Source organism: Camarhynchus parvulus, chromosome 1 (genome assembly GCF_901933205.1).
Source record: "Camarhynchus parvulus chromosome 1, STF_HiC, whole genome shotgun sequence".
Classification (NCBI taxonomy): Eukaryota; Metazoa; Chordata; class Aves; order Passeriformes; family Thraupidae; genus Camarhynchus; species Camarhynchus parvulus.
Genome location: NC_044571.1, coordinates 15,448,774 through 15,472,089, shown reverse-complemented (window position 1 = coordinate 15,472,089; position 23,316 = coordinate 15,448,774). Strand labels below are relative to the sequence as shown.

The window sequence follows — 23,316 nt, the reverse complement described above, 5'->3', positions numbered from 1 at the left end:
GTAACCATACATTATTTTCTGTATTATCCTATACTAAATATTGCAGATAACCTAGACTTTTGTGGTCCTAAACAGTAGCGTTACATCTGTTTAGTTTAAAACCTTTCATGAAGCCTGAGATCATTCTTTCTACATTTGTGGACAAAGCATAGACCTGGCAATATGATAGCATCAATTCAAACTGGGGAGAGAGGCCAGAAAGTAGGGAGTAGTTGAGGATTAAAGCACAATTTAATACAAAAAAGCACAAGCGTTTTCCACTTTTCAGCAGCTGTTTCACTAGTCACTGCCAGGATAACAATACACCAGTTACAGTGTTTGTTCCACTTACAGGCGGCACAGCCACACTTCTAATGAAACAGTCCCTAGGCTGTTGCACATTTCCAACCTTTGTGAAATCGGTGCCCTGTTTTGGGAAGAGGTTTCTGCTCACTCACCCATACTCTGGTTAACAGCAGCAATCCAGATACATTACCAGGCTGGAATTTGTACAAGCTGCTATTAAGGGGATGCAGCTGACAGCCACAGTGAGATACAGGGGCCCATCCTTGGGACCCAGTCCCTCAAGAGGAATACAGTATCACTGGACAAGGTACCAATGACTCTTAGGACATTTTTAAAGATGCTTTCAACTAACAGGGCTGCCAGAATCAGATCTGAAGATCCATCTCTGTATATTCCATCACACAGTTACTTAGCATTGGCTACTTCTGCCATTTTCAGCAAAGCTTATGATCTAGCTGCATATTGTCACTTGTTCAAGACAAAAAGGTCCCTGTGTCAGAGCTGCTGCAAGACTCCTCTGGTCAGCCACTGCTGCAACAGCTCATTATTAACACCCCAATGTATTCCAGAGCAACCTGGCAAGGCAAGTTGGGATAGTCGCTGTCCAGTGGGTAAAAAGGCAGCAAGGTCTTCCAAACCTTTTCAGGGTCTTGGGCTTCTTGACAAGTCTTCAAGACTACAGCTTTAATCACTGTAGTTTCTCTATATATCTTCATGAGCAGGGTGGATCTTTCTACTGGGTCAGGCAGCAAAAGACTAAAACTGTCTTTTGTCGAGGTTTTCTCAGAAACCTCATTAATGCTCCTTTCTCCAGCCTCCACCACTGTCTACTACACTTAGTTTCAAAGTCTTGTAAGTCAGAAGCTGTTTCCTCAAGCCCTGTGCAGCACTTGGCTTTGCGCTCCAAGCACTGAGGCTAAACACAGTCCCCACAGGGTCCTGTCACTGTCTTGAGGACCTGTCACAAGGCTGAATCCTCCCTGACAGCCAGCACCACTGATAGTGGAACACATGTAACCTACCCAGTCCTGGGTTTCCCACAGGGATCCTTCTGCTCTTGGCTGTATTTACTCCAGCTACCAACAGCAGTGTCCATTGTGTGCTGCTGCCAGTGCCAGAGGTGCACCTAAGCCCATACTAATGTGCTTCAAACAGCTCCTCCTCTAGGAAGAAGGTGACCTACTTTGAAAACCCTAAAAAATATTTTCATTGCTGGCAATACTTACTGCAGATATGGGCACCTCAGAGTCTCTGAAAGCCAGGAATAGAAACTTCCTGCTGAGATGCTGAGGCACCCTGCTTGCCTCCTGTATGTCAAGCTCTGTTTGGTTTTTTGTTTGTCTGCTCCCTCCAGAGGCCAAGCACACAAAGGCATTTAGCTGATCATCTTCCTCAACTGGGAATAAAATTCATTAATTTAACCATAATGAAGAGTAGGGCTGATTGAGGAATACAGGTGCTGGTGACCACAGAACAGACTCCTACACCACCACAGCCTAGACACACAACAAGAAGCCACCCACTTTTGCAAGAGGGAAAAATGAATGCCTACAAAACTCAGTGAGAGGGCTGCAAAAGAGAATTTACTGCTAAGTAAATGATGCAGTAAGAGGCCCCAAGTCTCTGTCAGATTCTGCTGAAGCTTTCCTTCCTTGAACTGGCAGCCTGGATATAAATAAAACTGCTGTGCAAGTGTCCTCTCTACATAGAAAAAAATGAAGAACAGTCTCATCTGTACATTTTTTGAAAGTAATTTTTGTCCCACTAAACTATCTGCAATTACTAAATAAAGGTACTCACAGTTTTCACTTTGCCTCTTTATTTGGTTGTGATTGCATTTTATAATCACAATGTTGAGCTCTGGCATTCAATCTGATGGGCAAGAGAGCACAAGCTATAACATGAATTAATCAATGGCAACTCTGACTCCTGCTTGCTGTGATTAAAAATGTAATAAAGCCAAGGCATCCTCCCTTACTTCTCTCTCCTTCTCCAAAAGGAAGGGCAATCACAGCCCAAGAAGTAAAATCTGAAGACTTGTTTTTGCAACAAAATGAGAAAGCATTGCCAACAGCTACCTGCAGAAAAGCCAGCCATGGGCCTCAAGTTTAAAGGGACAAATAAAGCTGCACTCACACTAGAACAACATTATTTCAGATAATGTTCCCCTCTTCCCACACATCTTCCAAAAAGCTACACTTCATTTTAAGTCTTCTTCTATGAAGCAGTCAACCTGCCTGTAGGATAGCACAGTGTCCACAGATGAAAAGCTGGGTTTGAGACCTCCAGGGAACCAACCACAGGGAAACTCAAGTCCCCTGATATTCATATCTAGTAACAGCAAATAATTATGGATTAGATTGGAGCTTGCTCAACTGCACAAACAGTTGACACCCCAATTCACCTGAGAGCAGGACTTACCTTATGGCCAGAGGGTCTCAGGAAGCAGCAGTCCCAGCATTATTTCACACTCAGAGATGCCACCAGTCCTACCAGTTCATCATGAAAAACCTGTGGAGTGTGGCCAGATACCACCCAGAGCAACCTGCCAGCCTTGGTCATCAGCTCACCGTCATCCATGGACATCAGCCAGGGGACAAAGCAACCCCTGTGCCAGCCTAACCTCTGCAGGTTCTATCTGTACACTGATTTCAGAGTGTGTGTGTACAATATGGTACTATATATATGAGATTTATGGCCTGTATCACATATCTGCATGGCATGAGCACACAGCACCTCAGATGTGCATGCTGGCACACGCAGGGTACAGCCAAGACACCACCTATCAGCAGTAACAAAAAATGGCACAGAGCTCAGCAGCCATGGTTAGCAGCTCCTCCTCTTGAGAAGGGAACGAGAGGCTGTTTCTCTACACTTTTTTCAGCTGCTGTGTCTGGATTGTATCTGAGGATTAGGGTGGAACAGCATTAGGACTCTCCAAGCAAATGTACAGTTGACCCTGTTGTAAGGTGAAGAGACAAGATTTGGAACAATGGACAAAAATAATTTCTCAAAATGTTAATCACAGCAAAAACCTTGAAGTGAGAACACAAAGTTTGTATTTTAGCTGTGGGAGAATACTTTTTGCATCCCTGCTTTCAATTCTGCACTCTAGGGAAAAAGCCAGCTGCAATTCTCACACAAGAATAATTAAAAATTTATCTAGGAAATACTTTTACAGATGGAAGGCCTTTCACAGCTTTGGAGTCAGCAACCTTGCAATGCTCTAGCTGGCAGCTGCTCTTCTACCACTGTTCTCTGAACGGAGACAAGAGAAAGCCAGCTTCTTGTGCAAGCTGTTTTTCCAGCCCCAAAGGAAAAAAAGGCAATAGGAATGATATCAAGCTGCCTAGATTGGACTGCGAAGGGAGCCTGAGCAGAGGACAGAAACAAGGTGACCAAGGGATACTCACAAAGGCAATACAGCCCAGCTTATGAATAGAAACCTAAGGGTGTTAAGCTGGCGCACTAAGAAGAAATTAATAGTTAATTAAGAAAATTCCTTAAAATCCACAGTTTAGGTAAAGCCAGACATGAACCTGGGAGCAATGAAGACTGGAAGGAACCTCAGGACAAACCAGAACTGATTCTGACGGGAACAGCTCCATCTCTGACCCACAGCTGAAGCCTGTGTTACACTCAGAACTGCAGGCTCCCTCCAGCAGCAGGGAGTGCTTCCCTGTGTTTCCCCTTAGCCCTGACCGTGCATTTACATTTCACATACAGAAGATCAGGTTGGCAAGTACAGTTCCCATAATACCTGAATCTTCAGTACACATTTTCTGCACTTTAATCACTAACCTTCCTGCCAGTACAACTGAAAGGTCACATCTCAATAACTTTGAGAGCTTTTAACCATTTTCAGAGCTGCTTAGCCTGCTGAATTCAATGAGGAAACCAATGAACTCAGGAGTGATTTATAAACCTTATTCTGAAACATTACATCATTTATGTTCCTTCACAATTGAAACTTACAGACATACAAAGACAGTAAATTGATACATTTAAGATCAGTTGAGTAAGAATTCTGTACTGGTAGTATCTTTCCCTCAATACTTACCAAAGTTTTTACAACAAATAGTTAAAATCCATTAAATAATTACTTAATACTAAGAAAATGCTCTTCCTAGAGCAGGGTACCTGATCCATGTAAGGAAAACAGACACCATAATGAAGGAAAAAGTAAAAGAGAAGACATTTTTACACAAGCTTTAGATGTTTAAATCTCCTTAAAAATACATATAAAGCAAAGAGGCCACTCTGTACTTAAAGCCATTTTGTTTTTATCTATTGGGGTAGTCACTTTACATCATACCAAAAAGACTGTATAAGGAATACAAGTGTCAAGAATCAGATCTTTATGGCACAAAAGGAATTTTTTCATTAACCTGTTTCAGAGTTGTTAAATACATTATTATTAAAGACAAAGACACTAAGGCTACCACAAAATAATATTTGCATGATGATGTTAGTCTTTATTCAGTTTCTCAACTGACTCCTCCAGTCTGAAGGTGGACAAGAATCTTTCCAGTAGTCTTTTTCATTGATTTATTCTGGATGAGAAGATTCTTTCTACTTTTGACACAAACTTATTTTCTTATTTATATTGTTACTCAAAGTTCACATAAGCTTTTATGTTGCACCTTACAATGTATGGAATTTCAGATTAAAATAAAACTCTACTCTTAACATAACCTTTTATATAATGTAAAAATATTCTACATGTTTAACATATCAAGAATGTTAAGCATTTACTTTGGGGAAAACCTATTTTATGCATTTTTCAGTACAAACCCCACTGTGAAGGCTTTGCATTTGTGTCTCCCTATTCAGTCGGGTGCCACCCAATGTTCATTGCCTGCAGCTGCAGCTCGGCCACTGCAGTTTCCAAAAAATTGCAAATTTGAGATGCTGCTCACTGTTCATCCTTACTCCTCTCCCATCCCTCCCTCCACCATGGAAAATTGACATCTTTGAAATAATGAGTGTTTTTAATTATCAAAATCAGTATAAAAATAGCAGCATGCTACTAGACATGAAAAGCAGATTCATCATGCATTGTGAGTTTAAATGCAGATTTCTGCCTTCCTCTTATATTATCAAAATCTTTTTTAAAGTTAACATCAAGGCAAGGGTATAAGGACAGACACTGCATAGTATGATTTGATACTAATCTGAACTGGGTTATTTGCCTTTAATCAAAATCCATGATAATTACAGGGTAAACAATTTTTATTTCAAAATACAAGTTTAACTGGAATTGTAGTGATGAAAGCAGAAGAGGGAAGAATGCAGTCTTTTACAGCCCATGTCACTGTATCTCACTTACATCCAGAGATAAAAGCTCTAATTGGTGAAGAGACAAAATATTTGTGGCATGTCATTGAACCTTTGTGATAATCCAGCGTTATCCATTTCTAAAGAAATATAAATACTTTAAAACAAACATTGAAAATAAATCCTTTTGATGTAACAAACTACACTCTTTACTGAGAATTTTCAGTCTTCTTAAAAGTAAGGGACGTCACCCAAGAAATAATTGAAGTATCAATGTAGAACAATCCTTGGAGGAAAAAAGTTGGAATGTAAACCTCTGCTCCAAATTAGATCTGAAAAGCAAAAACACCACACCATGTATTTCATCCAAGTGTATTTTTCATCAATAACTTTTTAAAAGTTATTTTTACAGTTCAACAGGAGATTTCCTGAACTTAGCACAGTCCTATTTTGCTTCAGCTCATACCCTGTTTTCTTCACACATGAACAATTGCTCCCTGCTTTTGTCCCCACCAGCCCTGTGACAATACTATGGTCATGCAGGTGAGCAATTCTGCATAACCACAGCACCTGCAATACAATTATACATCACTAGAACAGCCATCAATTAGCCCATGGTTCTCACAAATAAAACCAAAGGAAAGGATCCACCAAGTTCCTCCTGTTAACAATGACCTTGGAAACTGCACTTCGTTCCAGATATATGACAGTGATCCTCAGAGAGGTTACTCACATCTTTTCTTTACATCTTTTACCTTCTTAAAGCATGATATTAATATTTTATTGAAGAGCTGACAAAAGCTTAAGAACAATCATAGCTTCTCACTTAACCCCACACATAGATCCATTAGTTTCCAAATTTGTCCAACAGCTACTTATCTCTTTGATGTCTTACAATAGCCTCATTAATAAAAGCATGCAGTACTAGTTTTTCTAGCTTCAATGAGCTAAATCTTCAGTAAGCTCAACCAATGACAGGCCCAAAGTGAAATTTTCAAAAGTCTGAAGAAAAATTCTTCAGCATTTTGATATTTTTAAAATACTTGATCTAATGAATCATATATTGATAACCACTTCAAAAAAGTCAGAATAATAGAAGCATTTTAAAAGAATTAGTCATATTATCAACTCAGAGAGAGGACTAAAAAGATGAAGAATTAAAGCATAATAGTATTCTTAGAGCAGTCTATCCAATTAAGTTAACTCACTGGCTCAGTAAGTTACTACTTATCCTCTGAGCCAGCTGACCCTGCACACATTCATCTCTCAGCTGTAAATTAAGTGCATCAACTTAGAAAACATTGCACAGCAGATACTACTTCTGCAATTTACTATAAAATTTGAATTATAACAGTTTTACTACTATAATTTCAGAGTGTGCATGACCAATTATTACAGTTTAGTGGTTAGCAGTAACACAAGTGACTGTGACAGTCAAGATTATGGTTAACTTTAGAAAAACTACTAGGATGCTGCTTTTTGGAGTTTTGATGTAAACAAAAATGGAGACTTAAACCCTTGTTTTTTAAAAACCAAATTCCTTAATTATTGCTGCAGTTCTGGTGGGACAGCAAAGCTGTTAAACCTAGAGGAACTGGGGGTGTCAAACAACTGATTTTCTTTTAGGCACCTTCAGACTGCTCTCTGCGTGTGTTTCAGCAGTGACACCAAATGTTCCATGTGTTTAGAGACCAGCACAGGAATGGCTGTAGGACAGGAGAGAGGACAGAAAGCTGGCACATGAATGCACCACACCATTTCCTGAGGCAGTCCCTGAGGAGCAAAGCTATCCTGACCATCCATGTATTCCTTGCTGTAGAACTAACAACAGCTTAATGCCACAGATGAGAGCTTCAAGCATATGATAAAAACACACATTTACTACTTACATCATCAATATCTTCATCATCATCTCCAATATCATCAAACTGGATTTCATCATCATCTCCAGGACCAAATGTGTCTGTTTCATTGATTTTAGCTATGAAGGAATTTGGAGAAGTTAAGGAGCGCACTCACACTGTGCCAAGACAGACTGAGCATTCTTATCCAACGTGAACTTCCAATTTGAAGTGAAAAGATTCTTACCATGTTCTGGAAGCTCCCCATATGCTTTCAGGCTTCTGGCTTCATCTGCATTGTATTTTAGAATAACATCAGCCTTGTTATCCTAAATAAGAATTTATTAGAATGTATTAGTCATCTATGATGGAAAAATAAAACTATTAACCTCAGCAGACAGTAAACACATTGGAGTATTTTCACTTCTTCTGAGTGACAACTTAACTATCTCCAATTGCAAGTAATTTATAGATTCATGGAATGGTTTGGATTGGAAGGGACCTTAAAGATCATCTACTTCCAACCTCCTGCCATGGGCAGGGACACCTTCCACTAGACCAGGGCACTCAATCTGGCATTGAACACTGCCAGGGATGGGGCATCCACAACTTCCCTGGGCAACAAGACAAAAGAGAGTTTGAGACAAATGAGAAATGTTGAGTATTCAACAACTTGACAAACTCAGTTTCATGCCTTTGAAATTAACCTTTCTTCAGACAACACACATAGTGAGGTGTTGAGGTCACTCAGGAATCACAGAATCATTAGACTGGAAGAGACCTTAAAGAGACTCATTGAGTCCAACCCAGCCTTAACACCTCAACCAACCCATGGCACCAAGCGCCACATCCAGTTTTTTTTTAAACACATCCAGGGATGGTGACTCCACCACCTCTCTGGGCAGGCCATTCCAGTACTTTATCACTCCTTCTGTAAAAAACTTCTTCCTACTATCCAACCTATATTTCCCCTGGCAAAGTCAAAACCAAAAAATTCCTAGTTTTATGTACTTTATTATATACAGTAAGTGACAGTATCTTCAAGGTTTGATAAACCTAATGCACATTTCAGAAGCAGAATCTATCTTCAACAACTGCTGACAACACTAACATTCATGAAAGGCATTCGCCTTATGAAAACCTGACAACTGCTTCCCATTACTGCTTGTATTATGTAAAGTTACGCCACTTCATTTTTGGAAATTTTAGCACAAACTAATTACTGATTAATTTCCCTCTTAAGGTACAAGCCTAAACATCAAGGACCCAAAATTCTGATTACCAACAATTCTAATTATCACAATAAAATGTTTGGCACTTGACTCCATCTCATTTTGTACCACAGGATGCAAGGACCAAACAGCTACATCTGGAAAAAAAACAGGTCAAGCTTGATGACAATAAGCATCATCACTCACAAAGTCTCAGGGTGCAATTTAAAAGAACAAGTCAAACCAGAATTTGTCTACTCATTACAATCTTCCTGTAGTACAAGGAAACTAAAAATCATGATTTAGCGTAACTAAATACAAATGCAAAGTTAGACAGGAATTTCCTCACAACACCTGCTGCAATTTAATAGTAAATACACTTGTAAGATGCTCCTTATAGTGGCATATTATACTGAATTTTTACCTGGTAGTCTCTTAAGCCAATCAATATAATATCAGATGTATTTATCCAGACCTGAAGGAGAAAACAAGTGTTACAAAAATTCAACTTCTGTTGTATAACACAAGAACAAAACTGCACATTTAGATTTACGGAGAGACAAACCTTTCACTACAGCCACCACCTTCATTTTCTAACCAGCATGCGAGAAATATCCAATTTAATGTTTTAACAGCAAATCCAAGGTCATAAATACACAGTTATTTTTACATGTTATGGAGCTATTACAGGGTAATCAAAATTCTCTGAAGAGCTTCTATCCAACAGGGTGTTTACTAAGCCTTAACATCTGAGAAAACAGAAGGAATACACCAAGGCACCAGTCATGAACTCTGTGAACTGAGCTCCTCAAGGGCAAAAATTAAAGAAAAACCCGATGAAGGGGGTGATGGACAAGAACAGTGAAGAGCATAAGAAAATGTACTGAGTTGTTTCTAGAAACTAGGTTAACCAGAAATCTGCAGAAGAGAATATGCTTTTAAATGCACAGGGAACTTCTATGTGAGTTCTATCCCACATCTACTTGATTTTTTTTGAGACTGAACTAATTTCAGTTGGAATTTCCTTTCTTTTAAACATAAGGAATAGATAAGTGGTGCTTTTTGTGCAAGAAATTAATTCTGCAGCACTTAGTGTTTATTTATGTATATTCTCCACTACCTTTAACAGTTTCTTGCAGGCAACTATAGCACTGCTTACACTGATCCCAAGACACATGCACTCAGTGCTGTCCAAAAAATGGAACAATCCAGAATGAAGACAGTGAATGTCACTGCTTTCATTGGAAACAGACTGAGGGACCTCCTCCTTACCATACACCAGCAGAGGACAGGAAGATGTAACACCTAACTAGGGCCAGAGGGGACACCATCTGAAGATGGCAAAGTTAAGAATGCAAACATTTACACCTGACATCCCTGAAGGCACAAATCTTTGCAGACTAGCTTCCAACAGAAATATTTTGGGAACTGATGAAGTGGACAATGAAACAATGGAATTGGAAGTGTGTTTTCTAGTCACCAAGCTCCCCATCTGCAATTAGGGAGATTTTTATTATTTTATATATATATAATTTTCTAGAATATGAAAAGCTTGTATTTCATAAGCAGTTGAACAAACCTTCCCCTGAAAAATGCAAATGGAAAGGCAGCCCTTCAACTGAGAGCTTCACCCAAGAGCCAAAAACTGCCTATTCTTGTGCCAGCAATGGAAACAGAAGGACAGGCCAGTTTACTAGCAAAAAAAGTAGTTTAAAATATTAAGTGCAGTAGAAATATTTGTTTTTGTAACAAGCTACATATATAAATTTTTACAATTACACATCATGCATAACATCACTGTTTCCTATTGCAATGCTTCAGAATTACCTTTTTTCTTAGCTTCCCTCTAATGTGACATAACCTCTTCACACCATCAAAACATAATGCCTCCAGTCTTCCATTGCCTAACATCTTGATCACCTGGGCATATTCTGAAAGAGAGGGTAACATATGGAAACACAGAATCATTTAGGCTGGAAAAGATCTTTAGGATCAACAAGTACAACCATTAACCCAGCACAGTTAAGTCCACCACTAAGTCATGTCCCAGAGTGCCACAGAGCAAAACTTCTGAGCAAACCTAGCTTCAAGACACAACCAATAACTTTTCCACTGTAACCCAGTGGAAAATCTGCTGTAATATTTTATCAAACATGAACTGCTGACAGGAGCTTCAAGCACCCACACAGGCTGCTGAATGTATCACAGTTTAGTATCACTGTTGATGTTAACATTTTCAAATACTACTCTTGCTTGGTTGCATCCACCCTTTTGTTCCCTCTCAAATGTTTGCTACAGAAAATCTCAGAGCTACTGTGTCACACTCAAAGTATTTAAGTATATGACAACATCACAGCACCTCTTTTAAAGGACAACACCTCAGTGCTGTCACTGAGGCAGGAGAAAGCTGCGTGCCCTGTACAGCCACCCACTGAGACTCTGAATCCCTCTTGCAGAGGCTCTGTGGACAACACCCCTCTGTCCTTGAAAGGACAGAACCCTTATCAGACACTGTCTGCAAGGCGAACAGCAGACTTCAGCTGAGGTCTGTGAAGCACCTCTCTAACCCCACCCTCATCTCTTCACCTTGTATTTCATCTTCTCCCTCACCAAGCTACAAAAAAATCACATACTGGAGAACTTCAGACAAATTAGACAGTCCAATAAACCAGGAGACTGTTCTTAACTGAGAATAATGTTTCATTAAATAGATTTTACTTGGGAAATGTAAAGGATCATAAGTTTCAGATGTACATAAAAATAAACTCCTTTTCTGCTAACAACCAATACAAAATACCAGAAATTTGTTCAGTGGCACTTCTACAGTGATTTAAATCAGTACCCTTCCCATATTTCTAACAAACCAACTGATTAATTGGTTACTAGGAAAGCACTCACATTATGTGAGCAATCACCAGAGTGTGACACACAAGGCAGGGCGAGCTGAAAGGGAGGTGAGCTCACTGTCACCAAAGGCAGGGCAGATGGGAATCCCAGTCATCCCCCATGAACTCTCCTGTGCCTTACTTCACCTGACAGCACCCTACTTACTGCTCCTGCTTTAATAACTGCCAGACTTCAGCCCAGGAACCAACTGAACCAAACCAACAGGGGACAGAACAGTGAGATGAGCTGCTCTGCCACAGCAGTGACTTCAGGGAGCTCAGTGAAGGGTCCAAGAGATGTTAGAGTCCATACAGAACAGAAAGTGGGACTGTGCATCCCAGGGACAATTACTGGCAAAATTGAACCACATCTGCTAAGCCAGCTGCTCACAGACCCTCACACAAAGCTATCCAGAGGTTTCTAGGAAATGTTTAAGTACTGTTTTACATAGAGCATGCACTAAGCTCAAGCAGAGGAAAATGTCATTCTTAACCAGTGATGATATTGGAAATTCCCCTTTTCCTACTATCTTTCTCTTACATTCAATATGTCATTTGGAATTCAAACACAACCCCAATAAGAATACCTCTCTCTATTCTGTCACAGTATGTGACTGAAAACAATGACATTGCCATACTATAGTTAAAAACTCACCTTGCCCATCTTCTTTGAAGACCAGTTCTCTTTTTTCTGATTCATTCTCATTCTTACCTCGTCGCCTGTTTTTACCTCCTTTGCCTAAATTAAGTGGGAGAAGTAAAAAGCAGGTGTTACTGTCTCTGGATACAATGAGTGAAAAAAGCCAGACTTATGGAGATTTTTATGCTTGCACTCTATATGGCAATTTTAAGTATCCCACCCAGATCTAGATTTTTTGCTTACTTTTAAGTCTAAATTTTTATCTGGGTAGTAACAAAGTAATTAAACATTAGACTCTCCATTGTTTAAGCTGTCCTGGTTGCTCTGGAGTGACAGCAACCTTCAAAATGATTTTCACAAGATGGCCATTTTCAGTTTCTGTGATCCCTGCTACCAAATACCTCAAAAATAACGGCGAGATACCCGATACACGTAATCTTCAAGAGCAGATGAATAACTTCAGTAACTGTGCTGCCGAAATCCCTGAAATACTCAAGAGGAAGCTTACCCTCCGAGTGAAGCTGCCCTTTTTAAAAGGCACACACGTGGCAACAGGATTAGATGCTCTTCACGAAGAGCATAAGAGCAGCTCATACTTGCCCCGCTGTTAAAATCTGCTGCTCCCTTTCCCTCACGGCTTCTGCGTTTCCTTTCCGGAGTACGAAAGAAGGGAAGCGGCAGCAGCGCTGCCCAGCGAGGGCACGGAGGGGCCCGGCCGCCTCCTCGGCAGGGCCGCTCCTGCCAAGCGAGCCGCGGGCAGGGCCTCCCGCTCCCGGTCGGGCCTCAGCGGCCTCCGGAGCGCGCCCGGCAGGCGGAACCGGCCCGGGGACCCGCCGGGCTGGCGAGAGGGCCCCTCGGCCCGCGGGCTCCCGGCTCCGGCGGCGCCCACGTGAGGGGCCCCCGGGCCTGCCCTGCGAGACCGCGCCCGGCCCCGGCCGCGCCGCCGCGGGCCCGGCGGAGGGAAAGGGCGACTCACCTTTATTCTTAGGCATGGCGCCGAACGCTCCGCCGCGGAGAGGCTGCGGAAGGGGCGGCGGGAGGGGCTCCGGGTGGGGGCGGCGGTTCGGGCTCGGCGGCGGCTCCGGGCGGGACCAGCGGCGGGGCCGGGGCTGCGCGGGCTCGTGCGCTGCGCTCCGGCCGCTGCGCCGACCCGGCCACAGCGCCCCCCCGCGGCACGGCGGACTCCGGCAGCGCAGGAGGCGCCCAGGGCCCGCTCCCCGTCCCAGTCCCGCGAACGGCCCCGGGAAGGGCCCCGGGAACGGCCCCGCCTGGGCACTGCCGGGCGTTCTGTGCTGGAGTGCAAGGAAAAGGAGCAGGAGGAGCGGGCAGTGCGCACCCAGGCAGCCCCGGGACACCGCACAGTTCTCGGGGGCAGCGGTGTTAGGGATAACTCCTTCCAGTACCTGCAGTACCTGCCAGGAAAGATGGGGCAAGACTATTTACAGGCGTTCGTAGTGACGGAACAAGGAGGAGTGGGTTCAAATTAAGAGAGTAGGTTTAGATGAGACATTTCGAAGAAATTCTTTACTGTGCGGGTGGTGAGGCATTGGCACAGAGAAGCTGTGGGTGCTCCATCGCCGGAGGTGCTCAGGGCAAGGCTGGATGAGGCCCCGAGCACCTGCTCTGCTGGGAGGTGTCCCTGCCACGGCAGGGGATTGGATTCAGATGATTTTCAAGCTCCACTCCAACCCAAACTATTCTATGATTCTGTAAATCAGAGGGTACGAAGGTGAGGAAGGAGGACTGCAGGAGCTGTGGTATACCAGCCCCCCTTTCTGCCTTTGCAGTTTCTGGACGTTTACAAAAGATCCAGTTTACTTGTAAATAAATAAAAAAATGTTTTTAGATAGGCAGCATAAAGTCTTGTGTTAACAAAGTGCCACAGCTATGTACACCTCTGATCCCAGGTATGAATTTTACTGAGGAAATCACAGTACCCTTGCCCCATATCCATTACCAAACCTCTCCATGTTACCTGATGCCTTTCTTCTGGTACACTTAGCAAAACCTCTGGCAACATTCCTCACAAATCCTCTGTCACAATTACGGCAATGTTTTGTACACTATGCAACCTTTGAAAAATCTCATCTTTTCCAGGTTGCAAGGTTAAAAAGAATCACAGCTGTAAGCTTTCAAGTTGTATGAGCTGCTAAAACATAGGCCTGTTGTTTATGGAGTGCTTCTGCATATACTATTATGTTTCAAATGTTTACAAAGTGCATTAATTATCCAACATGCCCATATTTTCAGTGTCCAGAGCAATGCAGGCATTGCAAGTGTTATTTAGCAGCCTCCCATTAAGTGGTACTTCAGAGCTGACTGGAATCTGACAGGATCTTTAAATGCAATATCCTTGCACTGTGGTCTTGTTGTACGTTTGATCAGGTCTATAAGCACCAGCTGAACAGGAGTTTTTCCTTTGTCTCCATGTTTACCTTCCTCAACGTGCTGCAATGTCAGGACACTTGCTTTTTACAAACCCTTTCTGGCTGGCAAAGCACGCTCCATGTGCTGTGAAGGTAGTTCAGAGTCAGTGATGAACAAGCAATGACTTTTGTAACTGGTCAGAACAAATGATTACACAAAACAACCCTTTAAGATGTTTCAAAGTTTATTCATAGTAGAAATTTCAATTTCTTTTGAAGACTACAAAACCTGCCATTAGACAGGAAAACAAGCAATGATACTTTCCAAAACTGTTCATAGTTACATCTGGAACAGTTTTAATTACACATTAATAGCATGATTGGAACATCTCTTAGATCAGACTCTGAATAAAACAATCATTTAAAGTATTCAGTACAATTAATTTTTTTTTAACTAGCATTTCATTCTATGACAGCAGTGCCAAGCATCTAACAGATGCTATTGTAATGGTCTAGAAAAGGTACAATACCACTGATTTTCTGGAACAGTACCTTAGACTCACTTACATGCCATGCTGAGAAAACTAGTATAAAGTATGATTGTATAGAATTGTAGAAAAATATTTTATCTGTGATTTTGTAATTTTTTAAAAATTGTTTAAGTAGACTTCCCCCCCAACTAGGTTGCAAAATAATTACATCCCTCATAAGTACACCTTCCCTTTGATTAGGTCAAGAGTATCAAGATAAAGCTAATCATTTACATCATTTCCATAAGTGAAAATTCATCTATTAACCACTGCTGCTTAGTAAGGGCCAGCACACTTTGAATCCTTTCCTTCCAGTAATAGAAAAGCACAGCTTTAGTTGGTAACACCACATTTACAAAAGCAAAACACACACACACACACAAATCCCAGACACGTAAATCTATTTTCTTATGGCCTTGTCTCTTCAGAAAAAAGTTTGAACTATTTTCTTGAAAAACTCCTTTTAAATTTTACTCAATGTTATAGTGATTATGAAAACAGAACTTTGCCATTACTGGACATAGATGGCATTTAATGGGTATTGCCACTTCCCTCTGTTCCCTCATGCTCTCAAGCACAGTAAATGGTAATTTCACACTAAAAAAATTAAAAACAAACCATGGTCAACACATAGAAAAATTCACCTGTATCTGCATTCTCTTTTTTTATCCTCCATGACTCTCTGAGTCACTTGCTATGCTTTGCAGACCAAGCAGCAGTCCAGCAATGCATGTACACAGTGTGTCATAAACTCACATTCTAACAGAAAAGTGCTGAGACTCAGAGAAGCATTATGTGGATTTCTTTACAGGTTATAAAAACTGCAGCTATAAAAACATAAAGAAAAAAGTGGAAGTCACAAACATGGATCCAAACCAGGAAGTAAGGTACATAAACCATGCCTGGCTGTAAAATACACCTCCCTGATTAGGCAGGCCCTTTATATCTTGGTTTAGAAAGCAACTTCAAAATATAGTGGATCTAGACTTCAACACATTCAGCTTAGGGTGTGCTAAATTTTCCTGTTTTGCTACAATTTAAAATGTTCATCCTCTGCTGATATATGTACATAACTTAATAGCAACACTTGTAAAGTCTAGACTAAATTAACAGCTCGAGAGTGTAGATACATAAAATGCAGGAGTTGACTTTGCTTCACTATTTGGTTAATGAGCTTGAGGACCACAAAATAAGTCTACAATAAAACTACTGAAAGTATTTTTATATTATTTTAATATGGATATTGCCAATAGTGAGGCAGCTTAACGCTTCCTCTTTTTGGTCTGTTCTTTGCCAGGTACCTATATACACACACTGAACAGAGTAGGAACTCCTTCCTGAAGTGAAATGTTATTACTGACACACTGGCAAGTACTGCCATCCTTTTATTTCAACAGCATTTAAATAATTTGGTTGACTAGATATGACAATCTTCTAATTAACACCTTGAAAGCCAGCAGAAAGTACAGTTTCAAGATTTTGAGAAGCTGGATTTAAAATTGCTCACAGAGCTGAAAAATACATTTCTTGAGAAGTAAGGTTTTACTAAATTCCTCTGGAACTGCTGACACTGTCAAAAAAAAAATAAAGATGGCCTTTTTCTGCCTCTACTTAAAAATATTTCTTGAAGGAAGGGTAGATGCATTTGTACAGCTAAGGGGAACTTCAATGTTAGAGCACCAAGTAAGGGAAAAATACTGTTTGCTTGAGAAGAGCTGTGTTTTCAAACTTCTGAGAGCTAGGCTAATTTAAGAATCCTTGTTTATAAAACCATTTTCTTCACAATTATATCATGGATTAAATATTTAGCAAAATTTTAAGGGCAATAAAAGCAGGATCCTTTGCAGATCTAGCAAAGGAAGCTTCCCCAAGGAACTCAAAAATTCTGGCAGAAGAAACACTCCCATCCCGACCAAATCTGTGGTGTCATAAAAATGATTGTTCCTTTCAACAAATCATTGATGATTTCAGGGAAATAGGCCAATTAATCACCATAAAAGAAAGTTAATTCCACTAAGCCAAGAAAATACCTTATGCAAAACACAAAATTGCACTGTTCACCAACAGCCATTCACCCAGATCCGTATTTTATTAAAGCTAGAATTCCTAACAGTCATTTCATATCTGGAAGGACTTTACACAGCCTGTAATTTTGGTGGAATGGAACACTCACGGTATTCAAACACATTCCAGTGCCCTTCTCATTTGGGAAATTTCATCTTCTCAAGACAAGCCATCAAGATGGGCCTTTAATTACTTTAGATACCAAGAGGCCAAGAATATTAAAAGTTTATACCAGTATTTAAAGTGAGTCTTCCATCCTCATTACCAACTCACCTCCATCTGTGGAAAAGTGAGAATGTTCCCTTTGAATGGCTTCATCTTACCTGTCTGGGATGACACTATTTTCACGGTAAATTAGAATAACCCTTTTCTAACCAAACAGATCTTTATGTCCTGTCCCTCATTTTGCTTTTGAAGTCAATTAAAATTATCAGAAAGTAACTGACAGAACATTAGATCCAACAGTTTTGCAACTGCAATGAATGCAGGTTAAATCTACTCTTCGCAGGCTGCTGCTTATTAGTGAGCAATATGTTTTGCTTTATCTTCAAATGTTGCCTTTGTTCTATAATGCCAACATTCATTCACTGAACAATTCCTTTGCAGCTTAAACAAAAGTCATAGAATACAGATAAAATATTAACAATGGGTTATAAGAATAAACCATATAGAAATGTCCTCTATCAGAAAGTATTTAGCAATAATTCCTGAGTCCAGAGATTAGATGGGAGAGACTAAAAGGGAGGGGAGGGGTAACAAAGACAGTGAGATATGGAGCAAGTTATCTTTTCTCTGGGTAACATTACCTATAGGATATATAGTATGGTGAGAGATTCATTGTTTACATTTTATAACGTGACATGTGGCATCAAAAACACAGAAATGTAGAAAAGACATAGGCAAGGAAAACTACTTATCCATAGTATTACATTCAATAGCTGTTTAACAGTCAGGCTTCTTTTAGAGCTGTCCAACAACACTGATTAATCCAGGTGAACTGTTTAATCAGACTTACTTGTCATAATGATTAATAATATCTAAGTGAAACAAGGCATGTATACATTAAAGAAAACAGCACAGAAATGTACTGCTTGTGAACTGTTTACAAAAACATACAAAATGTTGGATGGCACAATGTATAGTGCTAATATAAACAGATTGTTTAAGCTAAGTGCTTAACATAAACTGTCCATCTCGACCTGTAACAAAGAATATTTTAGGGGACAAAAAAAATATTCCTTATAAAAATAATGCTATGTGGTGCAGAGTGCTTTATTCAGTGTATTTTTGACAGAGGTGGCATTTGTAATTCTTCTGGTTTACTCAGTTGCGAACATGATAATTTTCACTGTCTCCACTTGTCACTCCATTTGCAGCTCCAGTAAGATCAGTAACTTGCCATCAACAGTTTAAAGCGAGAGTAGATGAAAGCAGTAGCAGCAGCAGGAGCAGCAGCATTATAGGTACCAGCTGGGACAGAGTGTGCTTGCAGGTATCTGTCACATATGTGCTACCTGTCGCCATGATTTGTGCTATCATCTTATGCCATGGTACCAAGTGTCCGGTTGAGGTCATTTCACAGGGCTGTTGAGGTAATTTTTTTAATACCTCTCCTCTGAGCAAGAGTAGAACGGCCAACTGGCTCCAAAACTGGTGACTGATTACGATTCAAAGCAGAGTAAGTTGCTGCCATTGCACCCTGTGGGGGAGAGGGGAAAAGAACAGTAAGAGTACATTGTGACTGATGCACACACTACAGCAGTGCTAAATGCCAGAAACTCTGAACAGGTTTCAACTTTCAGTCTATTTTAATCTACAAAACAGAAACATACTACTGCATTACTCAAGTCCTAGCAGTGCTCGGAGTGAGGGTTTTTAGGGTAATAAATAGTTTTACATTGCTTACAGTCAAACCTAGAAGGTATAAGCTACTTTGCCAAGTTCTATCACTATGTTGTGTGAAAGAGCTGGGGAATGAAATTCCATTGGTAGACTGTCTCTGCCTATCACTTACATAACCATTTCAGTTTCCAACAAAATATTTAAAAATCACCCACAGTATTCAGCACATAAAATTAATTTTTAAAAAATTTAGAAAGTTGTGAGCTGAGGGATAGAAGTCCCCCACTTCCCACTTGTATTTTGGATGCTAGAACTTTTTAATAGCTGACTCATGGAGAGTGTTAATTATATTCTTCAGACCCCTTTTAAGTTGCACAAGAGATTCTTGAAAGTAGGACTGAAAACAAGGTTGAATACAAAGAAGTAGAATTCAATTATTTTTTATTTTCCTCTGCTTATTTAAAGTGAAAAAGTTCCAGGTTGTTTCAGACACAGTGCAGAAGTGATACTATAGTAATTAACACTGCCCTTTTGACTTCAGCTTTTACTGCGATCACAAAGTATTCTCTTTTCCTTCAGTTAGTGGCAAGTACTCTCCTCTGAAACTGTAAAGTTAGCAAACGATTTTACAGCTCCTCTATAGTCATCAGACATTTTTCACTTGGAGAAGAATGATTTAAGTTGGTTTCTAAAAGCACTTAAGCCTTCCAGTAGTGTAAGTAAGCCCAACAGATTGGGCCCAATAGATTTCAAACACAAGAACATTATTTTTTAATAATTAGATGATCATCTGTAAGTGGTTTCACATTAAATCCTATTACATATTCCTAGTTCATTTTATGGCTTAGTGCAACATCCACTTGTAACAACTTTTTCACAGTATTTAGAAGATACATATGCTACCCCAAATCTTAAAAACAAAACTCCTTTTGTTTACACTGATTTTGGCTAAACAGCAAGCTGAAAAAATATCTACTTACCTTCACTAAATGGGGAGCATCCTGCCTGTTCAACTGGTATTGAGGCAACTGGTCACAGTGAACTATCCAGGGGTGGCTGAGAACTTGGGCTGCAGTCAGTCTTTGATGAGGGTCAACATGAAGCATTTTTGAAACAAGGTCCTGTCAACAAAGGTCAATGGAAATAACAGCAGAATTTCAACTTTAAAACAGATTAATAGTTCAAACTATAAAAGATTCTAGAGGTATAAAAATATGTTCATCATGTCCGTTTAAAACAAATGAAAAACCACCCAGCAATGCTAACAGTGTAACACAAAAGGAAGGTATCCAATTAAACACAGAAAATTTTAGCATTTTAAGCATCCATATAGAAGGGGCATAGAGGATATTGCACACTGAAGTTCAGAGTCTATTTGCTGTCAAAAACAGAATTCTCAAAAATGTAATACTTCGTTAGTTTACATTAGCATGATTTAGACTACCTGTATGATTTTTCAATGTCATGGTTCCACATGAAGTTTTATCAAAGCACTTCTCACCATGGATAACTCTGTGTGTGAATACTGACAGAACACACAAAATTTCTAAGGACAGCTGTTAACTGCTACAGTGTAAGTCACACCTGTTCTTTACTCCTACATGCAAGTGACTGCTGAAACATGAACAGATCAAAAACAGGAAACAAAATTCTAGGCACATAAGGGATTAGATCAGTGTTTTAATATAACAATGGGTGGAACTTAGCCAATCATCTCTGATACAACATATACATTACAATCAACAGTGTTACATTGCAATCCATCCCTGATCCCCCAAGAGAAAAAGCAAATATACTTGCCTTAGCTGTGTCTGAAACACTGTTCCAATAACCACCACTGAGGGAGAACTTTCCACTTCCTATTCGGGCCAAAATCTCCTCTGGGGTGTCATCAGGACCATTTGCAAAAGGAGTGTAGCTATTTAACCAAACAAATTCAATGTTAGCAACTTCCATAACCTGGGTCTCAATAAGTATTATAAATCTGATTGCAAGTTCAACATAATTATAGGCAACAAATAGTCAAACAGCTGCAAAAAGAATTTATTCTTAACATGTGAAAATACATGGCACTGACTGTAGATCTGTTCTTATTGCTCGTATTTCCTCTGTATCTGGTCTGAAAAGCAGATTTTTTCATATAGCAGTTCAAATACTGGTGGTTCCTGAATTACAGAAAGTATTCCTTAACCTTTCATATTCTAGTGAAGTACTAAACCAATCCATTCTGTTGTAAATCTAAATATCTGAGAAAGAATAAATGCTGGTTTAATGCCACAGGAAGAAAGGTGCACCAGTTTTCCTTGCTTGACTATATATACTCTTGCTATCAGAATGCCCCCAGCCAAAAAAGAGATACACTTAAAATCAAGTATGTTTGTAATTTATTTTAAAATATGAAAAACTTTGATGATGTTAACTCTTTATCAAAGTGGCAATCTGAATAACCTAGCATAAATAAATAGTTGCTATTGCATCTGCTAAATAGATTTTATTTTGAACTTCTGGTACTGTAGTTGAATTCCTTATAAGCTTTTATACAATTCATTTCTGTTGCATATACAAATGCCTTTCTATTGCATTTATTATATTCTAACTGCATCACTTCAAACATTCAGTGGCTGGATTTTGCACACAAACACGCTTTAATGCATTGCAATTGTATTTGCAACATACATTTTCTTCAATATATATGCTGCTTAATCTGTCTTTTAATTTTCACATGAAACAGTAAGTTCTTAGTGCAATATCCCTTTAAGCAGAAATTAAAACCCTAAAATAGAGGAGACATTAGAAGCAAATATTTTTTCACATCAGTCCCTGAAAATTTTACTAAAGGCAAAGCATATTCTCAACCCCAAAGATGAGATTAATCAGTGCTTTAACAGAAACATCTGCAACAGTGGGCCAACATTTATTACTGGTTTTGTTTGCATTGGTTTGGTATTCTACAGCAAAGCAAATTAAAATCACCATCACCCTTACCCAGTGAGCATGGTATAAAGTAGAACACCAAGGCTCCATATGTCACACGCGGCATCATAACCTTGCCTCTTTAAAACCTGAGAGAGACAAATATTTTTTCTGAAAAAAATGCTTAGAAATGCTTTTAATATGCTATAAAACCAGTAAAATTTCAAATCTTTGCTGTTTACAGAGTGATTCTACTTGTTACACAAGAACAACAACAAAACAATCTAGCAAAAAAATCCCAGTAAAATATATCAAGGCATATAAACTATCCTGGGTTTTACCTCTGGTGCAACAAAATTTGCTGTGTAACATGGAGTCATCAGGAGACCATTTTCGGCTCGCAGTTGTTTTGCAAAGCCAAAGTCACAAATTCGAATTGATTCTGGATTACCAGATTCATCAACATAAAGAATATTGCTAGGCTTCAGGTCTCTGTGAACAACCTAAAAAAAAAAAAAAAGAAAAGAAACCATTAAATACAATAAGTTAAACACATGAAAAGCTTTTTATTTTAATTGGCAATTCTGCTACTTAAAATTAAGTCTCCCATCAGTGTGCTCAGTTTCCAGTGTTCCAGCTTCCACCATCAGCTGCAGTGTTTTGATGCTCCATGGTGTCTGGAGCACACAAATTCTAATTTGGAAACTCTTAACTGTAAAACCCCCTCCAGACATCTCTGCCACCCTAATTTATTTGTGCAGACAGTTCCAGATGTCTCTTCTAATGGTTGAATAATGTATTTCTTTTTTAACATGCATTAACTACCAGGCTCTTTAAATCAGAAACCTTTGGTTTCTAATATCTTTTGGAGTCAGGGATGCCCATCGCTGCTGATGTGCCACCTTGCTATGTAACAGACTAGTTGATGACTAGATGATCTGCTATATTTTCTTCAAAAGACTAGTTAGCCTCCAGAGACTTTGCTCTCTAAAGGAGAAGGTATATACCACTGTAAGACAGCAGAGTGGATCTAAGCGTCCTCCTTTAAATATTGAAGCAGAACATGAGGGCCTTTATCTTCCTTGTTGTGCTATGTGTTTCATTAATATTAAACACAGCTTTTCATGGTTAAATTGAAAGATAAGAGATTGTGAAATATTTCATAATCACATCAGAACAAAAAGATACCCCCAGACTTCTGCAAGTAAGTGATGCCTAGAAATCAGAAGCTCAACACTCATCCAAACCTAGCAGGGTTTCAGGAAAGCAGTATGAGACCGAGGGGTAAGAGTGCAGAGGGTCATGCACATTGCAAAGCTATTTAACACATTAAGTCTATTTAGCAGAGACTTCTACAGCATGCAAATCCCATGAAATTCTCAGATTTAACAAACCAAGTACCTAAAATTATGGAAATAAGCACCTTGTAAGCTGAAATATACAAATGATATGAAAGAATTTG

General features: G+C 39.7%; 2 protein-coding genes across 3 annotated transcripts in view; both read right to left on the bottom strand.

The window, feature by feature from the left end:
* Positions 1-4,546: 4,546 nt before the first annotated feature.
* Positions 4,547-13,261, bottom strand: EIF1AX (eukaryotic translation initiation factor 1A X-linked). The gene is made up of 7 exons (XM_030955341.1): positions 13,116-13,261; positions 12,155-12,238; positions 10,442-10,545; positions 9,039-9,089; positions 7,651-7,732; positions 7,452-7,543; positions 4,547-5,894 (listed from the first exon to the last, which is right to left on the bottom strand). Exons 1-7 carry the CDS (start codon positions 13,129-13,131, stop codon positions 5,889-5,891), a joined length of 435 nt encoding a protein of 144 aa, XP_030811201.1. The 5' UTR covers positions 13,132-13,261; the 3' UTR covers positions 4,547-5,888.
* A 1,471-nt stretch (positions 13,262-14,732) lies between these two features.
* Positions 14,733-23,316, bottom strand: part of RPS6KA3 (ribosomal protein S6 kinase A3) — a 73,500-nt gene continuing 64,916 nt past the window's right edge. For both annotated transcript variants that reach the window (XM_030956596.1, XM_030957441.1), the window contains exons 18-22: positions 22,196-22,357; positions 21,927-22,003; positions 20,742-20,859; positions 19,922-20,062; positions 14,733-18,798 (exon numbers count right to left, since the gene is read on the bottom strand). In XM_030956596.1, coding sequence (XP_030812456.1) covers positions 18,676-18,798; positions 19,922-20,062; positions 20,742-20,859; positions 21,927-22,003; positions 22,196-22,357 — 621 coding nt within the window. In that variant the 3' untranslated portion in view covers positions 14,733-18,675. The remainder of the gene's footprint in view (positions 18,799-19,921; positions 20,063-20,741; positions 20,860-21,926; positions 22,004-22,195; positions 22,358-23,316) is intronic.

What these genes read in the sequence shown, in the direction of transcription:
- EIF1AX (XM_030955341.1), bottom strand. An exon ending in GAGGGAAGCTAAGAAAAAAG is followed by an intron (nt 9,090 to 10,441) that starts GTAATTCTGAAG and finishes TTTCTCCTTCAG; the next exon opens with GTCTGGATAAATACATCTGA. An exon ending in TGGGGAGCTTCCAGAACATG is followed by an intron (nt 7,544 to 7,650) that starts GTAAGAATCTTT and finishes ATTCCTTCATAG; the next exon opens with CTAAAATCAATGAAACAGAC.